The following is a 23,412-nucleotide window of genomic DNA, read 5'->3' as shown; positions in this document are numbered from 1 at the left end:
TGTGTGTGACAGGCCACTAGGTGGCACTTCCAGTTCTTCCCGTTGTTTGTACCGCATTGGCGCCTTGGGTGTTGAAAAGTCCCTGTAGCTCCACTCGTTTGTGTTTGTTCAGACTGTGTTGGAAGAGAGGAAAGCTGAGAGCAACTTCCAGAACTGGGTTGGGGTTTGAACTTGATCCTACTAGCTGGGAGACTAACCTAATCCATTCTGTTCAGCTCTGCTGAGTAGCTCCTGTAAGTCCAGATTCTGTTTCTTGGACAACCCCATGTTTCTTTTGCTTTCTTGTTCTGTATGAACTACTTCTTCTATCTAGCTTGTGCAGACCATTCCTTAATCTCACTGTGTCCCTTTTAGCCATGGAAATAATAAGGACTTGGCAGGACTTGTTTTTCTGGAGTACTCTCTTTGGTTTGAAGGGCAGTGACACCATGATTGGTGGGGTGCTTCATGTGAACAGCAGATGTTGGTAGGGGAGGGGACCTAAGACAGCTATTGTTCTCCTTTTTTAGATTGCCCACCAAATACATGTGTTTTAATTAAAAAAAAAAAAGGCGGGAGGGAGGGGGAGGAAACATTAGGGATTGGAGAAGATAATGTATTACCTGTTTCTGAATAAAGGTTTGTTATACAGAGAGTGGATTCTAAGCCTTTTTAGATGCTGTGAAGCAACTAAAGATAAGTGGTGGTGTTCCAGTATTGAGTCAATTGCTCTTTCTAAGTGAACGTGGAAATTTCAAAACTGATAATGTGATGAAGAGCAAGAGGAGCTTATGGGTAAGAGAGCTGTTACTCATCCACCTTTTAGTCTGGATCATACAAATTAGCAGCTGACTCCTGCTAGTAAATTGAAGCCGTTTATGTGCATGTAATTCCAATTCTCTTTTTACAGAAAAAAAAAGTAGCCTTTGTTACTGACAGCCTAGTAATTTAAAAAGTAATTTTATAGCAAAAACAGCTCTGAGATCAAGGTGCCTGTTCTAGGTGAAGTGGATGCTTTCATTACCAGCTAGACAGGTGTGTAAATGTGAAACATGTATTGGGAGTGCATCTCTTGCCTCTTGTGAAAGAATGGGGAGACTCAAGGATTTTTTAGATTAATAGATTCGTGTCCGTCTGAAAAGCCAAGTAACAAGATGCATTTTAACATACTGTTAAACTCTGCCTTGTGTTTAGGCTATCTGAGAGTTTATGATGACATTGAGATACTTCCTTGGAAGAAGTACTGTCTGCTCTGTTCCAAAGCTCTGTGATCTGTGGCACCATATTCTTATTTTTTTACAAATCAGTGAATTAAGTGGGTGTCCAAACACAATGTCTTGGTGTACATCGGTGTTCTGGTCTTGGTCAGCTCTTTAATGCACCATTGCATGGCTGCTTCTGCTGGGCACTGAAACAAGAGTAACTGTTTATTCCCGGTTCTTATCTGGCTATTCCCAGTCCTTTTCAGGTAGTTCGCCTTGGTTCTCCAGTTTCTCCTGGATATCCTGCAATTGTCATGCTAATCATGATTTCGAACCTACCACCTTCTGTCTAGATTTATCATCATGCAACATGGTTATATTCTTGTGTTGTTTTGGGGTTTTTTTTCCTTCTGGGCTGGCAGAAATTATAAACTTGCATTTGAAATACTAATTGCCTCCACTCTGAATTCATGTGCATTAATTTAGACATTAAATTAAATGGCTGGCCAGGACAGGTGGTAGGTAATTTGTAATGGTGTTTCTTTTGTTTATTTTGGATTTCTTTCTTTTATTTCAAAAACGTGAGGACTTCTGAAGTGATGCCACAATGTGCAAGTTTGGTATATTTTCATGGCTTTTGCATGTACCTTCCAATAATGATCACTAACTTGATATTTGGTTGGATCAATTCTCCATATCGTGTCATATTTTGTCACCTCCTACATTAGCCTTGCTTCAGTATTTTTAAAATGGTTCTGTCTTCCATTACAAGTTCGTCTGCAAAGGTTTTTTGAGTTATTTTAATTAACAAGAGTCTTTAAAAACAATTCCCTTTGAATGTTTCTTCATCTCTTTAATATTTACTTGCCTCTCTCAGATTACAGACACTGCGTGAGTTTTACACTCAACCTCGCGGCTGCGGCGAGTCCAGCCGCCGCCATTAGCGGGGCCGCGCCGCGCCCGGGGAACTACAGCTCCCGGCGGCCCCTGCGCCGCCGCGCGCAGACAAGATGGCGGCCGCCACGGGGCGTGCGGCGGGAGCGGTGCCGGCGGGATACACGGGTGAGGGGCAGCGCGGGGCACCGGGAGCGGCGCCGGCGGGATACACGGGTGAGGGGCAGCGCGGGGCACCGGGAGCGGCGCCGGCGGGATACGCGGGTGAGGGGCAGCGCGGGGCACCGGGAGCGGCGCCGGCGGGATACGCGGGTGAGGGGCAGCGCGGGGCACCGGGAGCGGCGCCGGCGGGATACGCGGGTGAGGGGCAGCGCGGGGCACCGGGATACGCGGGTGAGGGGCAGCGCGGGAACGGGGCCGGGGCGTCTCAGAGCGGTGCGCCCCTCGCAGCTCTGGCGGTGAAGTTCGCGGAGCGGCAGCGCTCGTACCACTGCCTGTTGGTGAAGGAGCACCAGGTGCGGGAAGGGGCCGACACCGCGCACCCGCCTCGCCGCACCCTCTTCGTCCTCAACGTGCCCCCGTACTGCGGCCCGGTGAGTGGGGGCGGCTGGGGGCCGAGGGCAGGGCTTGGGGGCCTGGAGCCGGCGTGTGCCTCGGGGCTGCTGCGGGCGGAGGGCCGGGCTGGGGCCGGGGAGCCGCCCGGAGAACTGTGCGGGCTGTTCGAGGGAGGCATCGCTCCTGCTTTACTGAACCGCGTGTTTTCTCTTACTCTCCCTTTTAAGGACTCTTTGTCTAGGCTGTTCTCCCGCTGCGGGCATGTGCAGTCTGTGGACATCTGTGACAAGCCAGGGCCAGGAGAGAAAAAAGATAAACTGGCATCGAAATTCTTTGACCACAAAACTCTAAAGGTAAAGCTTGGGCAGGGGAGAGGAATCCTGATAGTTCAGTGGGAAAAGATGGCAAGTACTGAATGGTTCTCTTCAGAACACGAGGCACAGGAAACCATATGGGGCATTGGGTGCATGATTACTTACTTAAGTTTACACGGTCTTTTTTTTTTTTGCTATCCTACTGCCCCTTGTGGGTTTTTTTTTTTAAGTTATTTGTACTGCAGTTCCTTGCTCCATTGCCAATTTCTCTTACATAATCTGACTCACCTGTGTGGTTTTTTTTCTTTTAGGGATTTCAAGTAGCATATGTGGTGTTCAGGAAACCAGCAGCTGTCCAGGCAGCCAAGGCTCTATCACAGGAAGGTCCCTTGCTAATATCAACAGAGAGCCACCCTGTGAAAACCGGCATTAGCAGTATGTCAGCTCTGGCTATCTTTCTGTGGGCTAATGGTGGGCAAGAACTATACTCATTGCTTGCTGAATTCTACCCTGCATGTCCCATTTTGTTCTAAGCTGGGGGATGTTCAGTGTTCAGTGTTCTTTTATTATTCACTGGGTAGCAATCTTTTTGAAGTCTGGACCAGTAACCCTATGGAAGAGTGGGGACACTTGGAAGGGTCCTTTTTTCCTGACATTTTTCCATGTCCCTATTGCATAGATTCAGAGATACTGTCTGAATCTTGTCCTCAAAATGGAGACCAGACTCCTACAACAGGCCCCAGATGTCTGTCAAGTTGACAGCACTTCACATGTAATCGCTTGATAGAAGCACACCCCTGAATTTTGTGCCCCTTAGGCTTAAGGCTAGTCCACTTCTGCCTGGGCAAGTTGCAAACTCTTCCCATGGCATATTGATTGTGCTCACAGCCGAGTCTGTTTGAGCTGTAGCAGGGGGGAAGTTGAACACAAATGGGAACAGTACGTCCTTCCCCCATGCTAGAGTTCCCTCTAGAGCTGCCCAAAAGCACCAGACTAGCCTGCTTCTAACAGCAGTTGCTGCTGTCTTGTGCCCTCTCTGTCTCAGAGTGGATCGCCAGCTATGAGGCCTCCATCGTGGATCCAAAGGAGCTGAAGGCTGAGGTGGATGCCTACATGCAAGACTATGATAAAAAGGTGGCAGAGGTGAGGCCAGGCTAGGGAGGGACCCCAGCTAAGCAGATTTCTTGGGGCAGAGGGAAAGAAGAGAGATTTCTCAGTGTTCCAGCCATAGTGGAAAGGGCTGAGGGTCTCTCTGTTTGGCAGAGGTTTTTTTACTCCCAGTTGTTGGTGGGCAGTCAGACCCAGGCTTGGTCTGCAACACCTGACCCTTCCCCTAGGGCTTACAACAGATAACCACAAATAAATTGGTTTGTGGCTGACGAGCTGAGAGCTGAATGCCTGCAGCCCTGATCCCATGCCTTCCTTTAAATCTTGTGTGGAAGCAGGAGCTGTAACTTTGCCTGTGTTTTAAGGGAGGGCTGTGGGGAGCTGTGCATTAGGCTGTGCATCTGCACTGGGCTGCCTCACCCTCCTGTCCTTACAGGAAGAAGCCAAAGCAGCCATGGAGGAGGGTGTTCCGGATGAGGAGGGCTGGGTGAAGGTGACGCGGAAGGGCCGGAAGCCTGGCCTGCCCCGGACAGAGGCTGCCAACCTGCGTGTGCTGGAGAAGGAGAAACAGAAAAGAGCCCGCAAAGAACTGCTCAACTTCTATGCCTGGCAGCATCGCGAGACCAAGAGAGAGCGTGAGTGTGCAAGTCTCCTACCCCTGCCTGGGCCTTGTCTCTCACACCATGGTCCGAAGAGCATCTTTCTGCCTTCAGGGGAGGTGACATCCAGCTGCCACTAAGCAACTGGCTGGCTGGATCTGAATGGCCCCTTGCCACCACCTGTCCTAGCAAGGGCTACTGGAATATTTTGTGGGAGGGTGTGGTTTTCCAAAAGGTGCTTATTCAGTCTGTACAAAGGCAGCGATTGAAGGGGGAAACTAGCCAATTCCTCCCCAAGAGGGAGCTGCAGCACCACCGGAGATGAACAGCTGAGCCCCAGCTTGGCACTTAGCTGAGGTGTAAAAGGACCTGCTCTGGGAAGTGGCTGGGACTGTTGGGACTGAGCCCCTCCAGTGTGTGGAAGTGAAGCTCCCAGGAGAAGGAGATCTGTTGCTCTTGTGTGACCTGTTCTTTCTCTTTTTCTATGTTTTAGACATTGCCCAGTTGAGGAAGAAATTTGAGGAGGACAAGCAGAGGATTGCACTGATGCGAGCCCAGCGCAAGTTTCGGCCATACTAGGTTGTGCTGAGCTGTTCTTCTTCAGGTGCCTGTGCTGGAGAGAGTAGGAGAGATGCCTACTGACTCCATTTGTCAAAGGATTTTGAGGAATTAAGGCAGCTTTGGGTTGCCTCTACCTTTGGATCTGAAACGGGAGGTCCAGCAACTGCTGCTGGAGGAGAGTTCCCTTTACTTGCACCAGTATCTTCCTGCTCTTTTGTCATTCAGCCCCATGGCACCACTTCTCAAGGTGCTCAGGTCAAGGGGCTGAGGCATATCCTGTGACAACCTGTATCTCCCTGCCACCCAAAACTACACCTCCTAAAAGTTGGTGAAAACTGGGATTGATCTAGCACAGCCTCTGCAGGGGCAGGGAATGGCTGAAGAACTGTAAATAAACTGTTGCTACTGTTTTCAGAACATGGGAATGCTTCTCTCTCCCCTCTGGTCTCCTGTGGGAAACAGCTTCCTGTGTGCTGGGGTGGTGGTAAAAATTCTGGCTTGTAACCTGGTGCTCCTTTGCACATTTTTTTGAAGGAATGAGGAGGGAAGTGACTTTAGGAAAAACCTAACTGTGACTTGTCACAAGGAAAGATCAGTGGTTTGGTAGAGAGCCCTACCCCTTCTCTTGGTGATTCCCTCCATGGCCAAGTGTTGCAGTGCCTAGTCATCCAGCTGTGCATGGAGCTCTGCAGCCATGTCTAGGCCATGGGAATTTCCTAATACCCAGCACTGTTGCAAGAACAAATGTCACTTTGAGCAGCAGGTCTGAAAGGAAAAACCAGACTCTCCACGCCCTGTTTCCACTTAACCTGTCCCCAGCCCACAGAAGGCAGGTAAGGATGGCACCAGCCATGTTTAGGTGTGGGGCAATGGTTTTGTGCTGCTCCTATAGCATTTGTGCAGCTCTGGAATAGTGGGAGGTCTGTGATCAAAGTAACCCACCCAGTCCCAGGCTTTTACACATTTATTTTACAATCTGCAGCCTCACTAGAGATGTGACCATGAATGTAAGGTGGAAACGGTGGTAAATTCCAGAGAGCTGAGATAAAATGTATTTACCCTCTCCTAAAAAACTGACTGCAAATACAGTTTGCATTGCTTGCAGAGATGACAGGCCTGCCTGCTTCAGTGGGATTTTGCATCAATTTAACTGGGTGGCAGATCCTTAATAAGGCCTACCTAAGGCAGACAGTGTGTAAAAATGCTGCCTCCCAAGATGCATTTTAGCTGCCTGGGTGAGCGGCCTGAAAGAGAAAGGAGGTTTGTTCTATAGAGTCAAGAAGATGGACTTAACATTGGAATATTAATCTTTATTTAGGACAGAAATTGTCTCTGCCAACTTTTCCATAATTTGTAGTTCTCCCAGCTGCTTCAGATAGAGGATTAAGGATTCTCTAACATTCATTAAAATGGCCTTCTCTGCACGGGTGAGCTCTTATTTAAGCCGATTCTTAAACAGTAGTTCTCACAATGGAACAGAGACACTGAGGCCCTCTAAGCTCAGGCATCTATGGAAGTAAGCAGAGAAACAGAACACTTTCCTTGTTTTTCAGCAGGTTAAATCCTGGGAGCAGCCTGTCTGCACCATCCTCAGGTAGAAGGCAAGATGAGCCACCTCTATTGCAGTGCCAAAGCTGGGGAGCTGCTGCTGTCACAGATGATGCCTCTGCCTTGTGTTCTGCTCTGTTTCAGGGTACACGTTTGGAGTAAGCCATGGGGAAGGCCACTCTGGGCCTCTATCCCTGTACTCACAGAGCTGGAAGTAGAGCAAGGATTCCTTCTCCCTGTGGCAAATGAGATATTTTGCTCAGCTCTCCTTCAGAGTACCCCTGGCAGACCTGCTTCCACCCTGCAGTGAGCTAAGCATAGGAAAGATTATCACAATCTAATGCTGGATGTGAAGTAGGAATGGTGACAATTCTAGAGCTTGCTTGTTAGCTCCCAGTTCTCCTGGACTGCTGCAACTGTGAGCGCTTCCTAGAGTCTGGCCCTGGTGTTCTGTGCTGTCAGGAAGTTGCTGATGATCCCAGATACCACCTCGGGCTCATTCAGGTGCACAAAATGACTCCCAGGCACTTCTGCTAGCTGGATATGCTGGAGGGAAAGAACACAAGAAGATGTTAAGATGTGGACCAGGAAAGTGTTCCCTGAAGCACACACTGCTGTGTGACACTCGTAGGAAGGGACAGAGCAAGTGAGGCAGGACGGAGATGGGAGGACCAGGGAAGAGCTGGATCCAGAGGGCAGTACTAACTTGGGACTTTGGCAGCAGTAACAAAGTTGACTTCCTCCCCTGACTGCACACACTCCCCCACCCCCTTCCCCATGTGAGGGCTGTGCTGTTCAGGACAAATCACCTCGTGGAGGGTGTCCACCAAGGTCAGCTGCTTCCCAGCTGCTGCTCCCAGGTTGGTGGCCAGTCGAGGTGCAAGGATGACATTTACTCTCACCTCTTTGAGGTTGGACTCGAATGCCTCCTGCAGGGCTTTCACAAAGTGATTTCTGCTCGGTAGGTTGTGTGGTACCAAGAGTCCATCTTGTGATCTGAAAACAACAGTGAGGCTCAGTTCAGCACCCAGTGTGCCTCCATTTGTCTTTGTGGCTGTCCTGGGCAGAATCCGTGTTCCCAAGACAGTAGGGTGACAAACCCAGCTGTTCTTTCCAGGCTGCTCATAAGCAGCAGGTGACAGGGCCATACATGGTAGTCAGAGTGCACCACACAGCTTGGCTAAGCAGCCATTTTATATCAAACTAAAAGGTGTAAAACCTTGGGTGACTGCCTAGTGGTATCAGAGTGGGGACTGGCTAAATATTGGCCTCCCAGGGCTGGCTCTGTAACTGGTCTGAAAACATCATTCCCTTCTCTGCCTTCTGAAAACATCATTCCCATGCTCTGCCTTCTGCTCTTAACTTCTTCCTTCCTTAGAGTTTCCACCTCTCCCCTCAGTCCATTCTGCCTCCCTTTGCTGCTTATTTAACCAAGTTATGCCCTGCTCAGAGAGGGAGGTACCAGGGCAGTTGCCCTGGAGAAGTCAGCATTACATCTCCTGCAGAGCTAAGATCGTGCTGTCTCCTACTGTGCTGGTCATGGGACAAGCAGACATCTCAGGCTCAGTGGCATTTCTGTGGCACAGAGGACTTGACCGCAGCACAATATTACATTTCTGGACAAGCAGGAATAACCTGAAGCAGTTAGGATATTAAAACAGATCAGGGAAGTCAAAACTGTACCTCTTTTCTCAACTGCTAGCACTTCTTGTTTTCTAGACAATCTTCTAACAGCACCCCACCAGCCAAGATAGCCAGAACCCTGCACACCTTGGCCTCGAAGGAGATGGGAAAAGGCAGAGGACGACTCGCAGAACAAGCTGCGCACCCAGACAGCTTAACAACTTCGCAAGCCACTGGCCCTGTCCCCAGAGCTGCTCGCCCCAGGTGCCACAGGAGAGAGCTTGCAGGAGCTTAGTCAGACCAGGGGCTTCAGGAGCAGCTGGAGGAGATGGAGACTGCTGTAGTTGCACCTGTTTGCTCAAGCAAGAGGTTTTGGAGTCTGGAGAAGGGGGCAGGCTGGGTTCCTGACTGGGGTAGAGTCAGGTCAGGAGGACAGCAAGCAGGTGTGGTGCTGTGGAGGGTCACGTATTTGCCAGGGTGGCCCCTTGCTGCAGTGCCAAGGAATGGAAAGTTGTGAGGTGGGATTGTGAAGCCAAGATCATGGGGAAGATGGGGCAGGACTAACATTTCCTCAGTCAGCCTTGCACCAGGGAGTCCCAGCCTGAAAGCAGAGTGCCAGGCTGGGAGGATGTTCCAGTTGCTGTCTGCCTTCTCCAGGAGCCTACCCAACTGAGGGCAGTGGTGGGGAACTAGGAAATACTTTTCACATGTGAAGCTGTACTGTTACACCAGCTGGCCAAAAGCCTGGATGACTAGTGTAGAGGAAGGGGTAGTGGAGGACTCCTTCCTAGCCTTCATTCCTTCCACTGAGGGAGATAGCAAGGGTTGGTACGGTTTGCGCCTCACTCACATAATGATGAGAACACGGTCCTGGATCTTCTGCAGGAGCTTCACACACTGCTCCACTGTGAAGAACTCTCGACTCTGCTGCAGGTGCAAAGAGAGGGAAAGTGTCAAAGCTCAGGGACAGCAGCTGGGGGCAGAGGGTATCCCCAAGCTCTCCTGCACAAGTAGCTCTGAAGGTGGAAGTAACTGTGGCCCTGAAGCTTCCATGCTGGGACATGACAAGCATCCAGGCTGCACACAGGAGTAGATGGCTCTGCAAAGGCTCCTTCTGTCCAGCTGTGTTTCAGGGCTGCCAACAACATTGCCTGCTGGGCTGCAGCACATATGGGAATGATCTCATAGAGAAAAGCTTTAAAAATCATTTTACTAAAAAAGAGAGAGTACATTACCGTGGCTTCCATATCTTGGCAGTAGCACAGATAGAGGAAGCCCTAATTGCTTAAAAGTGGCACAAAACTATCAAAATAGCAAACCTAAGGACTTTGTTCCACTCTCCTTCTTATTCAGGTCACCTGACAAGCTGACAGAAAGCATCCATCCATCTGCTGCCTGAAGAGTTATAACAGTAGGAAAATGTGGCCAGGAGGCCTTGGGGCAGAGGAACTTCTAAAAAAACAAACAGTAACATTTTCCAGTGACTCTGTAAGCTGAATCAATGATCAAGTGCAGGCTCTTTTAAAAGCAGCATTTAAAGGACATGTGGGAATTCGGGAAGCAGAAAGTAAGCAGCTGGGTGGAGGCAGGGCCTAGCTCGGTGAGCAGGCATCCTCTGTGTGAGTGTTCTGTAAGCTCAGGGCTCCGAAGTAGCAGGGGGCATGTCAGAAGAGCAGTGCTCACCGTACGGACTCTCATGTCTCTGTTATACACCAGTCCTGGAAAGAAAAAAGCAGAAGGTTTTCTTAGGAGCAGGAGTTGTTCGGTTTTAACTCACTTTTGGGGTCTGCCCAAGACTTTCTGAGATAGGAAGAACAGGATTCAAATTTCTCCTTTTTTAAAAATTTATTTTCTTTAGCTGTTTTAGGATTTGAGCACCAAACCCAGCTGCGGGGAATGGAGAACTGTGCCTCCAGACCTAATTGATCCCATCCAGGCTGTGTAAATCTGTAGCTAGAGCACCCTGTACCCTAAAGAAGACAATGGCTGTTGGCACCAGTCCCTTCCCACACCCAGCAGTGGCCCAGCACCACACAGCCCCTTACCAGCGGGTGTCTCAGTTGCTCCTCGCTGCAGCAGGATTGCCCCACCCTCTGCTGTCAGATGGCTGTTTGCTTCTAAAAGCCTGAGGGAGACATGGCAGAGAGATTGTGACACTGGAAAAAGGGATGAAGTGAAGCAAAAATGCCATGACAAGGTGACAGTGAGCTCTCAGGCTGCTTCAGAAAGGAGCAGGAAGAAGCAGCAGTTTCTGGCAGCAGAAGCAAAAGGTCATGCTGGGATTCCAGAAAAGGACTTGAAACGTGAAATGCAGGGATAGTTTTCCTTTCTCATTTGTGCAGCTGTAACTCTGTCAAGGTGAGGGCAGGCAGTAACTGAAGAGGATGGATGGGAACCCACCTCTGCAACGCTGCTTCGGGGCTCCGTGCTTTGGGAGTTTGCTGCTTTGCCTCCAGACTCAGTAGTCTGTCGATCACCCTCCTTTTTGATTTCAGCCATCCCTCAGTGTCCTGAAACACAGAGAGGTAGGGAAGAGGAGTAACCCCTTTCTTCTGAGTGATTTTACCCCTTATTGGAGAGCGGAAGAGAGAATTTCACTCTTCAACATCCCTCAGAACTGGTATCAGTTATGGGTATCTTATTAAAAATAACTCCCATAATTTCTGGGAGATAGTCCATTTTAAATAAATACAGCAATAGTGCTGTAATTAACTTATTAACCTTTTATCCTTGCCATCTTTTCTAACCCTTCCTACCTCACTTCTGAGTTGAGGACAACTCTCCAAAGTTTGGTATTTTTTGTCTCTCTGAACTAGTTTTGTCTCTGTGAACCACTATTGCCAGCGAAAGCTCCAGCATCTGGTAGCAATGATGGCAAGGTGGGAATGTAGCTTTAGGAACAGAAAAAAATCTACCAATCTTTTACCCAGGTCACCCAACATGCTGTTGGCAAAAAGATAACCTTAGCTGGCAGTTGCCTGGACAGAGGTTCCAGTTTCCTTTGTTCAAGGGCTTGGCACAGACAAGAAAATTTCAGTGCTAAGGGACTGCAGGATGTGGAGCTCTAGCAAGTGTTCCCCAAGGGCCACCCTAAGGACAGACTTCAGTCTGTGCAACAAGGAGCAGATCAGTGCCTGCCAAAAGGAAGAGCCCTAGGACTTGTGTGACCTGCCAGGAAGTGGTCACATCAGTGCTTTCTCTGAACAAGTGAGGAAAAGAAAAAAACCATATTTTTATATTTTAAAAAAGTGAAGGGAAGGACACATGAGCTCTAACCTCTGGAGCTAGAAGAAAGCCAAGACTTTCCAGCAGGATCAGCTTGTCCACCATCTCAGGATAAAGGAAACAGAACTGAGGAGAGATGAAACAATAAGAAAATGAAAAGCTGAGCACTGAGTGATGTCTATCCTGCTGCATGGGAGAGGGGTCAGGGAAGGACCTCTCCTCCCCTGAGATCCAGGTCTGCCCTTTCATTTCTGTCCTATTTGTTGTTGCAGCTGCAGAAATCAACCCCATGAAGAAATGGTGCTTTACTCACCATTCCTGCCACAGCCCCACCTGCAAAGAAGAAAAGTGTGCTCAGTAATGCATAGAACAGCCCCTGGTAACAGAAATTCACCTTCTTCACAGCAGGAGCCACCTCAGAAATAAAAATGTGCATTGTACCATGGGACAAAACCCCAGTACAGAGGAGAGCTCTCCCAGCCCGCAACATGCAGGCAGAGACCAGGGCTGTTGACCTGCTGTGTTCCCCATCTTGTGCCTCATTTTCACCTCCCTCAGACAGCAAAGGCCAAGGAGGAGTTACTGTTTAAAATGTTTTGGTGTGCAGGTCCTGTTAGCTGTGACCACAGCAGCCCTGGGAAACAAACTCCAAATTGCGGCAAAATCAAATAATATTCCAAGCTCAAAGGAATGGATCCTGGAGTCCAGTTCCCCTCATGCAGCTTTACAGCCCACCAAATGGGCTGTCTGTTCCCAGGCTTTGTGGGGACCAGGCAGGAAGGCCTGCTGTGAATTCTCCTGCATAGACCACCCCCCTTTGCCAATCACTGTTCTGTCCTGTGAGTGGGGGAAATGCTCACAGCAAGAGTTACCACTGTCTGTACTGCAGGGTCTTGAAAACAGGCATTTCAAACACAGGCAGAGATTTCTGAATCACTCAAGCAGGAACCTTGTACTTGGCATAATATAATAAATATTCCAACCCAGCTCCTAGCAGCATGTCTTGGAAGTTAATTATCTACTGCTTTCTATTAATCTCACAGTTTACAAGGACTAGAGCCACTTACCCATACTGTGACCCATCAGGGTGAACCGTCTCCACTGCAAGGCTAAATGGCAAAAGAGAAAAACAGACAGTGCTGCATTAGAAACCAGAGCAGCAATATCTTGCTGCTTCTCTACTGACATGGGCCCTTTCTCCCAGGAGGGCTTTTGCACTACCACATTTGCTTCTTAATCCAGAAACTAAGCAGCTAAGTGGGCCGGTTTTGAAGAGCATTTACCACCTCATTTTCATGGTAGTTAAGTCATACAGCTCTCAAGTTCTCTCTATATGTCAAACAAACTCCAGCAAAGTCCCATTCACGGCCAGATACTAGACTGGCAAGAAGCAGAGGAGCCTGACTGGGTAGCATCTGGTGGAAGAGAGAAACCTTTACAGAGCATCCTGCTGCAGGGCATTCTGCAAGACATGTGAGGACACAGAGCCAGGTATGCTGCATTGAGGGCAGTATGATTCAAAGTGAAAGCTTTCTGCACCATTTAGCACATCAGGCTCTTCAGTCCATTTTTAGGGCACTCTGGGAGGCTTATAGGAAAATACAGCTTTATCAGTGCTGCCCATCTGAAATAGACCTCACTGAAAGATGGGATTTACCCTCTGAGAGCTTCTAGAGGCTCTTTTGTGTACTGAATGCGGAATCTAAAATCACACATGCCAGATATGCAGATGGACAGTTACAGCAGGAATTATTAGGAGTACAAGACACTTTGACTTTCAGATTTCTTTGCATGGTACTAAAGCAAGTAGTAGACTGCCATCAGGGAGAACCAGAAGTTTCCAATTTACACCTAACACTGGTTAGGGGTCACTGCTTAAAAAAAGCCAGTCTGGCATTTTTTTAGTTGCATTGCAAACCATTTAGTTGCATCCACCCCTTCACCACTACAGCTTTTTTAGTACAGAAACACACTAGCAGCAAAGTGTGGGGAACTGAAAGTGCTGCTTGCTTGTTGGAAAGAGCAGGACCAATACAGCAGCCCCTCTACAAGCACCCCTCGAGGGTTCCTTCCAGTACTCACCTGCTGCCACCCGGCGCACATCGATCACATAATCTAGGAAATGGTAGGGGCAGCCTGCAGGTCGGTGGGAGGACAAACCATGGCCAGAAAAATCCATTGCCACATAATAACAACCTGAAAGGGAAAGAGGATGAGATGTGCAGCCCAGCCACACAACACAATCCATCCTGACGAGCCACACCTACCTCTGGGGAGCAGTGGAATGAGCTTGTCAAAGGTGTTGGCATTGTCCAACCAGCCATGCAAACACAGCACAGGGTGTCCCTCTGAGGGTCCCCAGGCCTTGGCTGCCACATGTCCCCAGGGCACAGGGAACTTCAACTCTGAGAACATGCCCAAAACAGGGTGATGTCCTTGGAGAGTCACGTACTCTGAGAAGGTCCCAGGGGTCTTGTTAATGGTCTAGAGCTCTGAAAAGAGTAATACAGGTCTTTAGTAACTCACCAGTCTCCTGTGGTCTTAATTAGCAGCTTGATGATTTATAGCTCCCCATTCAACATCCCAAGCTGCCGTTCCTGACTGTCTGTTTGGGGAATCCTCCTCCCAGCACGTACTAGCTATGCTCCTAGGAAGAAATAAGCTTTCCCTGTGCAGGAGGAGAAAGCCTTCTCTGTGTCTCTGCAGCAGCTGCAGCCTGACCAGAAGGCACAGGAGATCTGGCAAGAGGGAACCATGCAGAATTCCCCCAGCTAGCTGCAGTCAGCCAGGCACCTGTCCTGAGCCAAGAAGACAGTTTGGGGAATAAGGATGCTGCCTCCAACATTAGATTGTTACCACCTTGCCCTCTTTTACCTTGGTGCTTCTCTTTCGCTCTACTGCTTGGCAATTTGGCTGGAGCAGCTGGCTCCATGCTGCACAGCAGGTCACTGCTGCCACTTGCCTGTGCACCCCTCAGGGTCAGGGATTTTGCATGGGAAATGGGTCCACAACCTGCCAGGCAGTTGCTCAATCTCAAACCATCTCATTTACCTGGCAATTACTGACCCTTGCTCAAGTACCAGCTCCTGAGTGAACCCAGCCTCTGGCGACCTTCCAATGGTGGCTTAAACATTTCCCTTTCACCCACAAGCCACAGGCAACCTGACTATCTCCAAGTCTTTCATGTCATATCCCCTTCCAAGTGACTTGTCTTGCGTATCTGCTCCCTTAATTAGCCCTCTGAGACTATACAGCAATTAAATCACTCTACAGCAAGTCCCCCCGGAGCCCATGCCTCTCTAAGGAGTGAGGATAGAGGGGGTCGGCTGCTGTCAGGGCCCTGATGGTCCCAATGAGCCAAGCCTGGGGCTCCCCATGAGTGTGTTTAAGCTCGGCCCAGGACCAGCCGCAGCAGTGCTGCAGCAGTGCCGGTGTCCCTCAGCAACGCCCTCGCCGCAGGAACCGTGGCCCAGCCTGCTGATCACGGGGCTGTGTCTGATCCCAGCTGCCCTCGCCGGGCCAGATCCTGACAAACAACCGTGGGCTGACTTCCCATAGTGTGACCATGGACCTGCCCTGTCCTGAGGGCCCAGGCTCCTGGCAGAGCCTGATGGCCCTCCCAGGCAGTCCTGTCTGGGCCCAGCGGGGCTCCGGCCCTGGGATCCCCCCGGCCCCGGGCTAAGGCCTCCCTGGGCGGGCAGGAGGCGCCGCTAGACCCGGGCCTTCGCCTCGGGGCGCCCTGGAGCGCCGGCTCCCGGTCCTGCTCCCGGCCCCGGGGAAGGGCTGCCCGGGGACCGACCTCCGGCCGGCGCCGAGAGCAGACCCCGGAACGCCACGGCCGACCCGGCCCCCTCTCCCCTCGCCGCCCTCCCGCGACGCCCCGGCCCCCTCCTACCGCTCCGCGAGGCCGGACCGGCTGAGCAGAGGCGGCGGCAGGGCCGGGCAGGGCAGGGCCGGGCCGGCTGCACCGCCCCGCTGCCCGCCTCCCTGGGGCGCCCGGCCCCCGCCTCTGACTGCGTCGGGCTCGGAAAGAGGAACGGGAACCTAACGATGGCTGTGGGGTCTGGAGCTGCGAACAACCTCCTGGGCGTGATGGGAATCTCTGAGGAGTCGAAATCAAGGAAGTATGGCTGCATCCTTGACTACCTCCAGGACACAGTACTGACGATGGAAACTGCCTGTACTGTGGTGACGCAGTGTGAGATGTTTTAACTGTGACCCAGGAGCTTCATATTGACATCAAACGGGCCCAGTGCTTGACACTGACACTGAACTTCTGTCACTCTCTGATAGAGAGACTCTTCTGAACTCCTAACGCTTGCCAGAATCGTGTTGCTTCAGGGACAAGAGTCACCCTCCCATACTGTGACCCATTGCAGTGAACTGACTCTACTACAGGGCCACAGACACACAGGAGACAGCACTGCCTCAGCCACTCCACTCCTCTTCTGCAAAAACAGAAAAAAAACCAGACCCCTCTCAGATGGAGAGGTTTTTATATGGTTTGCCTCATTAATTGCCCAAAAAGGTGATGTCTGCATAGACCAAGTTTCAAGGAAGCCAATACCCAAGTATGGCTACTTGCTGGTGCCTCTCATTCATCCAGCAGGCAGTCTGCTAAGCCTAATGCAGACCACAACCATTCCTCTTCAGTCGAGGACTCTGCGGTCAAAGTAAGCAAAGTCAAATCGCACTGTGAGCAGTGGGACCCCTTGCTGGAACAGTTGAGGGAAGCAGAATTAATGTATGTTCTTAGGGAATCATTTTTATATTGGTAACTGGAAGCCCTATACTCAGTTCAGCACATCAGTCTCCTAAATTACACAATATATTTTCAGAATAGCCTAAAAAGCTTGAAAGAAACCAGTGTAGAAGCTTAGAGCCCTATTTCTCCTGCCTACCTCTAACTCATCCTGGCAAAATGGGCTCTGCACCACAGCAGTTGAAACATAACCTTGGGGATCCATCACTGAGAAGAAACAAGAGCACTATGCAGCTCACAGCCTGCTCTCCATGTGAGCCATTAGAAAGGAAATCAGAACATGAATTTTTACAGGTTTGCAACATGAATTTTTACAGGTCCAGTGCCTTGCTTTTTCTTAAGCCTCCATACTGAAGGAGCAAGGAAAGCAGACTACAAGGGCTGCTTGGAGAAGGGCTACAAGGAGAAGGCCACAGTAGCTTCTACAGCTTCTTTCCTACAACTTTCAGAGGTGGGTGGCTGATTACAAAAGGTGAAAAGCAAGAGACAGCTTGGCAGAACAGATTTGTAAAATGCACTCAATAATAATGAACAATAATCAAATAGCGGCTGTGGCTAATAGAGGGCAGGGCCCTCCTGTGAATTCCTGGAATTCCTCCTAAAGAAGCCACCAGACGGCAGTGTAATTGTTAGGCAATGTAATTGTTAGGCAGTGGCTGCTGCTAGGCTTGTGGTTCTGCAGTGTATGGCATGACTGATAAGGAAGAGGACCTGCATCATGAGAAGTTATGTGGACTGTTGGCACACACTCCAGTGGTTGGTGGGACAATGGGTCATGGCCAGGAAAATCCATTGCCACTCATGAGCCAGACTCACTTCTGGGGAGCAGTGAAATGAGCCCACTGAAGGTGGTGGCAGTGTCCAGCCAGCCATGCAAGCACAGCACAGATTGTCCCCAGGCCTGGGCTACCACCTGTGCTTGGAGCATAGGGAACTTCACCTCCAAGAACTTGTACCCACAAGGAACATCCCCTGAGAGCTACATGCTGGAGCTCTACCTGACCTCTACCTAATACCAGTTTTTGGGCACAAGCCTTGTTTGGGAGAATCCGGGGATCCTGCTGTAAATGCTTGCCCTGGCAGTATATGCATCACCACCCACAGGTCTTGGACCACCACACTGGGCTCTCTCCCCCATTCCAGCAGCCAGTAGGATCCGGGCTCTTGTTGCTTTGGGTCACAGAGATTATTCTGGGACTCAGGTGGGAATAATGCACTCTCTAGTGACACTGGACTCCTGTGACCTGCATCCTAAATCGCTTCTAGTAGGAGGCTCCATCAGCAACCGCCTGATGGGAAAGGAAGCATTCCTCACAGAAATGATCAGGAGCAGGTGATTTCAGTTAGAGCTCCTAGTGGAGAAGATTGCACTGGGATGTGCTCTGTGCCCTCCCCTCAGTGGCAAGACTGTCACCCTATCAGCCAAAGCCATATTGTTGAGCTGTCCTCCAGGTCCCTCATACCTTCTCTAGTGATGCTACTCACCCCTCTAAAAGAGCAGCCCAACATTCTACAAGACTGTGCATCTCCCCCAGCACAGCCTGGAAAACCTCCCAGGGGGAGGGCCCTATGCAGGATGCACAGCAGAATTTGGATGGCTCAGTGAATTCATTTTGCTGTCTCTACTTCTAGTAAGTGCCACAGGCCACTGCAGTGGAATTGCTGCTTGTAGAGAACCAAACTGGATTCCACCTGGAAAGGTGCTGAGGTGTTGGCTGGGCTAACTGGATTGGTGGTAAGAAAGGCTGGTTTTGAGTAAAGAACTGTGAGTTAGTGTGAGATATCCCATGTGCTTAGCAAAGGGTAATTTAACCTCTGTGTCCTTGCAAAGGAGCAGGGTACCTGCAAGGGTGAACACTGAGACATGCAAAACTGTTATGCTCCACTGACTTGGAACAGCATTGATCAGTTTGTGCTAGCTGCAGATCTGGTGAGGAAACTTTAAGTACAGCAGATTGATTGCTACCAGGGGACAAATTCCCCATAGCTGGTTGGATTCGAGCACTGAAGTACTGACATATTGATCTATTTATGTTGATTTATTAGTCATAGTCCTGTACCCCAATTTCTCTTGTGTGGTTATACAAATAAAAAAAAAAAGCATGCTATTGCTAGCTTAACTGATTTCTTTCAAAGGATATATAGAGGACACACCTCTATATAAAGCCCCATGTTGTGAGCATATGCTGCAATCTATAGGGGACAGGAAAATTAAAGTGATCACAGGCAAGCATGTTATCATGCAAGCAGCTCCAACATGCTGGCTCACAGGCTTAAGTTTGAGCTCCAGCTACAAATCTTGCTTGCCTTGGAGATGGTCCCAGGAAGTCTCAAGAGTTTAAATGAGCTCCCCAGGTAGGAAGAGATGGGGTAGGATATCATTCCATGATCTCTGGGCTCTGCTCAACAGCAACAGACTCATCCAGGTACCTTTTGTGGTGTACTTTTTCTTTGGTTTTCCCTAATTTCTTGTAGAATTTCATTTATGTGAATTTCTGATTGAAAAAGTTGCTTACATATTAAGTGCAAAACAAATGCTGTGATGGCTTAGATTGGTTTCTCCCCCTTGCTTCAGATCTGTTGTGTTCCTTGTTTATTGGCATCATGCTGTAACCAACTGAGCTAAACTCAATTTTTCCAGAGCTCTCCAGCTGTGCAGAAGGTGGGAGAGACAAAGAGATGCTGGCTCTTTACCCACCACAGTCTGAGGCCAATATGATAATTTAAATGGAAATCTTTGTTTTAAGCCAAGCAATGAGTGGTTGAAAAAGTGAAGTGCATCTACTTCAGGGATTCACCTGCAGCATAATTTGGGTAGTGGGGCTGCTGGGGTGTTAAATCATTCCCACATGAACCACTACCATTCAGCTGGAAGCAGCCCCAGGCACACACCATGCATCAGGTCCAAGTGGTGCACATTTATATCACTTTATTTGCAGCTAATGAAATGGCTAGAAACATTTATTGCATATAAATTATATATGAGCACCCATCATATAAATAAACTCTTTCCAGTCTCTGCTTTCCATTTCCTCCTTAATCAGAAAGTCTATTATATTTGGGACAGATTCAGGAGTCTCTGCTGGTTCCCATCCCCTGGGCCTGTTTAGATTAACTTGAGAGGTGAGCTACTCTCCAGATCTCTACAAACCCCATACCCACCTTTAGAGCATGCACCTATTTTAATGTATGAAGTGGCAGGGGAAGAAGAGAAGTTTCTCTCCAGCTCTTGTCTAGATTTAACCATCTTTCACTTGGAAAATCTGGCAGATTCCCCATAGGCTGAGATTAAATAATAGTGAAAACCATAAGTAATCTGACACTTGTAATTACAGGCCTACCAGCTCCTTATTGACCTCAGACAGAATAAGGAAATAGCAGGTACTAGGATCATTTAAAAACAAGGGAAAAGTTCTAGTTAACACTAAGTCTCATGTGTTTATGGAAAAGAATCTATAAAACTGCTTGGGAAGTTTTGGAGATATAAGTTACAGATTTGGGTTATGGATTTGGCTGACAAAAGTAAAAACTGTTGAAGTAATAGCTCTCCAACAAGGAAATGGATACAATCTTACACTGTGTTTTGATTTTTAAAACATTGGAATGATACCAAATTAACACATTTTGTAGTAATCGGACTAAGAATGGACTAGGCAGCAAGTGTCAAAATATTAAAGTTGATACAAGCATGTAAGGGGGGATTTTGAAACAGTCCAATGGTGAGTTATTCCACCCGGGCCACACTTTTGATCTGGCCATGCTGTTTGTGGAAGAAGTGACTCTGGTGAAGGGCTGACTCAGAGCAGAGCAGCAGCTGAGTGTGAGCCCCCAGTGCAGTCTGACAGGCTCATTCCATTCCCTGATGTACAAGCAGGGAATGAGGAACAGGTGTAATGAGATTATATTGCAGGAGATTATATTGTGTGTGCTAATTCCATGGAGGTGATTACTGGTGTGAAAGAACTCCCAGTTTTGACAGCTATGATTCAATGAGGAAGGGAACAAGTTGGAGAGGCTTCCTGGCAGAGCTTTAAGGCCTGTTAAGGAGTTGGAAGACATTTTATGAGAGAGAAGCATTTAGGACCAACATGATCAATGCCTTGGTATACCTATGTAGCATTGCATTTTTGCTCCTCCAGTTGTCACACTGCCTAACAATGGCACAAGAAAAAAACAGTCTAGAGACAAGTTATACATTCGATAATGGAGAGAGGAGTTAAATACTTGAGGGGTTTACTTAGGGTGCTGGCAGCTTTCCAACCATTGGCAGTTTTTTAATGAAGATGGGATGTTTAACAAAACAACAATGATTAATGTGACAGAGTTCTCTGTCCTGTGATCAACTGGAAAGCAGAGTGGTCTGGAAGTTAGTTTACTGCAATAGACACTGCTGTCAGATGGTACCAACCTGCAATGCTTTTGCTACAACTACTCCCAAAATTATAGTCCATAGCTGTACTCCTTGCATTTTACATTGTTTTACTTCATTTAGAGGCTTGGTTTCCTCAGCTGAGGAAGCCCCTGTTTCTAGGCCCAACAGTGACTCAGGACCTTTCTGCTATGGAGTCTCTGTCTCAGGCTGCTCCCTGCAAACAGCCTCTCCTGGCTGTTTTTGTCTGTTTTGGAGAAAAGCCTGAAGTGAGTGAACTTGGTGCCTGTGTCCTGTGAGTGGGATTCAGCATCACCACATGCCTCAGTGTGGGGGGGCAAATCTGGGAAAGCATGGGCAGGACTGAGGCTACATGTTCCAACTGAAGGATTCTGAGCAAAGGGATTTGGGCAAGATCCACCCATTTCGACTTCCAGTAACATGTCCTGAAAAGGTGGGATAACAAGGAGAGGCATTAGACCTCAAGGATACAATGAAATCCTTAACTGAGGATTTCACCTCCATGTCTGTTGGGCAGCAATGTTGGGAGAAGTCACCTGGGGTGGTCATGGATTTATGTGGCCACAAAGCCTCAAGGAGCTCACACCTGAGTCCAGTGGTGTGGTAGGCTGGTACCTCGTTTCCCCTGTCCCGGATTGTCCTCTACTGCTCCAGGGTGTTTGGCATGTAGGCAAGATTCAGAGGTGAGGGAATGGTTTGCTATACAGTTATAAAAGACTGCAGCTATTTAAATCTGGCCTAAATACCTTCCAGATTATACAGCCTGATCTTTGTTTGAAAACGCAGAAGTCGCTGTGTGCTGGGGTCTTCCTCCCCAAGTGACCCAGGGGCGTGGACTGGCAACGAGTGAGAGAACTCGCGCTCTGCGGCGGCCGTGGGGGAAAGCCGTGGCGGGAGCAGAGGGTGTTGCAGACTGGCACGAAGGCGCGCTGGCCGCGGTGCTCGCCGTGCCCCCTGCGCGGCTGGCTCCGGCTCCCCTGGCTCCATCCGTGCTCCGGGACACGGGGCACGGCCGGGCACGGCAGCGCCGCCGCTCCGTGCCGGGGCTGGCAGCCCGCAAGCCGCGGCACCCGGCTCCCGCAGCCGCGCTGGGTCACCGCGCTCCGGGCAGCCCCTGTACCTTCGCTTTCCTGGAAAGCAGTTTCTCTTCGTTACTGAGAAGAGCCCTGCTCTGGTAGAGGAAGGAGGGGCCTTGCCACCGCTTCATGCAAAGGGGACACTAGTTGTACTAATTTTTCTCATAAGAGTGGAACAAAACCAGCCTCTGCTCGCTCTAAACCACTGAAGGTGTTTGGTTTTGTTTGGTTGGGTTTTTTTGGGTTGTTTGTTTGTTGTTTTTTTTTTCCTGGGAGAGCAGAGGAACAGGGCTGGGGGATTTTTGTGTGTTGGTTTAGTCCTCCTGGCTCTCTCTTTTTGTGGTATTGGGTTTTTTTTCCTTCTTCTTAATGTTTTGCTGTTAGCACCTCCTAAAAGGAGGCTTTTAGCAAGTTAAAAGAGAGACCATCTCAAAAGGGGAGGAGAGGTCAAAAGGGAAAAACTACCTAAGACTGAATGCAATCAAACATTGTGCATTTTGTATTCTTTGCAGGTTGGACTTGCAGCACATCAGGAGATGGTGGCAGTCATTTCCTACCCACCCCACAAGCATCCTTCCATCCTCCTATCTGTACAAAATCTCAGGCACTGCCCACATCACCTCTCAACCCAGGGTACCCAGGCCTTCCGGTTGCTTTCTTCTCTCCCTTTCTTTCCCATTTAACCACCTGGCAGGAACCCCCCAGCTTGGGGCCCCGTGTCTGGGCCACTTGGTCAGCTACATTGTCAGGGCAGTTTCATATCCTACTCACATCCCATCCAGAAAGTCAGTGTCCACATCAGTGGGCAACAGCATGTTTGGGTCGTTGGAGCCCAGTAAGGCACTGAGATCCTAAGTAATTGGTCACCTGTGATGTGGAATTGGTGTTCCAGCCCCAGCTGAGCTTCCACACGCAGGTCTGCAAAGCTGAAGGGCAAGTCAGTACTGGATGATCTAATGTGTTCACTCATCTTCCCTCCTCTCTGCCCTCCATGTTCTTCTCCTTTGGTCTTTTGGTATCTTTTTTCCTTTCTTCTACAGATTTTCAATGTTTCATTATCTCCAGTTCTTTCCCCTCATCATATTATCCTCTCCCTTCCTCTGAGGCAATGTTTGCCTTTTGCTTTCCCAGAAAACCATCTTTATTCAGTAGTTTGCAATGACCTGACCCAAAATACTGTTCTTTTTCCCACACCTCCCAAAGTGACAGGAGTAAATAGGCAGACTGTGGCTCCTTCTACCTTATGCAAGATGTAAGGAATCTGCATGCTGAGAAGGAGTGAAGATGTTGGGGTGCTACTTACCAAAGACTTGGAGATTGCTGAAGAACAAGCAGAGAAACACCATAAAGTAGAACTATGATCCAAAGGTAGAATGAATTCAGACCTACTGCTCTCAGCAGCAGGACTTCAGAAAAAAACTCTCTGGAAATGGTTAATTCTGTCAGCAGCTCTATCAATTAATGCTTTCATGTTTAATGTGGTTTAAAGGGGATAGTGAGGGTATATGTATCAATATGCAGGGAAAAATTGAGGGGTAGGATAAAACTTGTAAATCCTAAGAACAAATCCTGGCACC

At 49.1% G+C, this 23,412-nt stretch overlaps 2 protein-coding genes across 6 annotated transcripts; one reads left to right on the top strand and one right to left on the bottom strand.

Annotated features, from left to right (window-relative positions):
• Positions 1-788: 788 nt before the first annotated feature.
• On the top strand, positions 789-5,628 carry RRP7A (ribosomal RNA processing 7 homolog A). 4 transcript variants are annotated; one of them, XM_054632373.2, is made up of 7 exons: positions 2,061-2,291; positions 2,526-2,668; positions 2,858-2,983; positions 3,256-3,379; positions 3,990-4,087; positions 4,488-4,686; positions 5,144-5,628. In XM_054632373.2, exons 1-7 carry the CDS (start codon positions 2,192-2,194, stop codon positions 5,227-5,229), a joined length of 876 nt encoding a protein of 291 aa, XP_054488348.1. In that variant the 5' UTR covers positions 2,061-2,191; the 3' UTR covers positions 5,230-5,628. The 4 variants fall into 4 exon arrangements, with proteins under 4 accessions (XP_054488349.1, XP_077034761.1, XP_054488348.1 ...); XM_054632375.2 differs by having other exon boundaries at positions 2,062-2,243; XM_054632374.2 differs by lacking the exon at positions 2,526-2,668 and having other exon boundaries at positions 789-2,243.
• An 872-nt stretch (positions 5,629-6,500) lies between these two features.
• Positions 6,501-15,782, bottom strand: SERHL2 (serine hydrolase like 2). 2 transcript variants are annotated; one of them, XM_077178645.1, is made up of 12 exons: positions 15,503-15,782; positions 13,875-14,099; positions 13,690-13,803; positions 12,675-12,716; positions 11,921-11,940; positions 11,659-11,733; positions 10,783-10,892; positions 10,428-10,507; positions 10,066-10,100; positions 9,233-9,306; positions 7,662-7,755; positions 6,501-7,305 (listed from the first exon to the last, which is right to left on the bottom strand). In XM_077178645.1, the coding sequence occupies exons 2-12, from the start codon at positions 14,020-14,022 to the stop codon at positions 7,189-7,191; spliced, it is 909 nt and encodes a 302-aa protein (XP_077034760.1). In that variant the 5' UTR covers positions 14,023-14,099; positions 15,503-15,782; the 3' UTR covers positions 6,501-7,188. The 2 variants fall into 2 exon arrangements, with proteins under 2 accessions (XP_077034760.1, XP_054488351.1); XM_054632376.2 differs by having other exon boundaries at positions 9,233-9,309; positions 15,503-15,781.
• Positions 15,783-23,412: the final 7,630 nt, after the last annotated feature.

This window comes from Agelaius phoeniceus, chromosome 5 (assembly GCF_051311805.1).
Source record: "Agelaius phoeniceus isolate bAgePho1 chromosome 5, bAgePho1.hap1, whole genome shotgun sequence".
In the NCBI taxonomy this organism is placed as follows: Eukaryota; Metazoa; Chordata; class Aves; order Passeriformes; family Icteridae; genus Agelaius; species Agelaius phoeniceus.
This window is presented reverse-complemented; position numbering and strand designations above follow the sequence as displayed.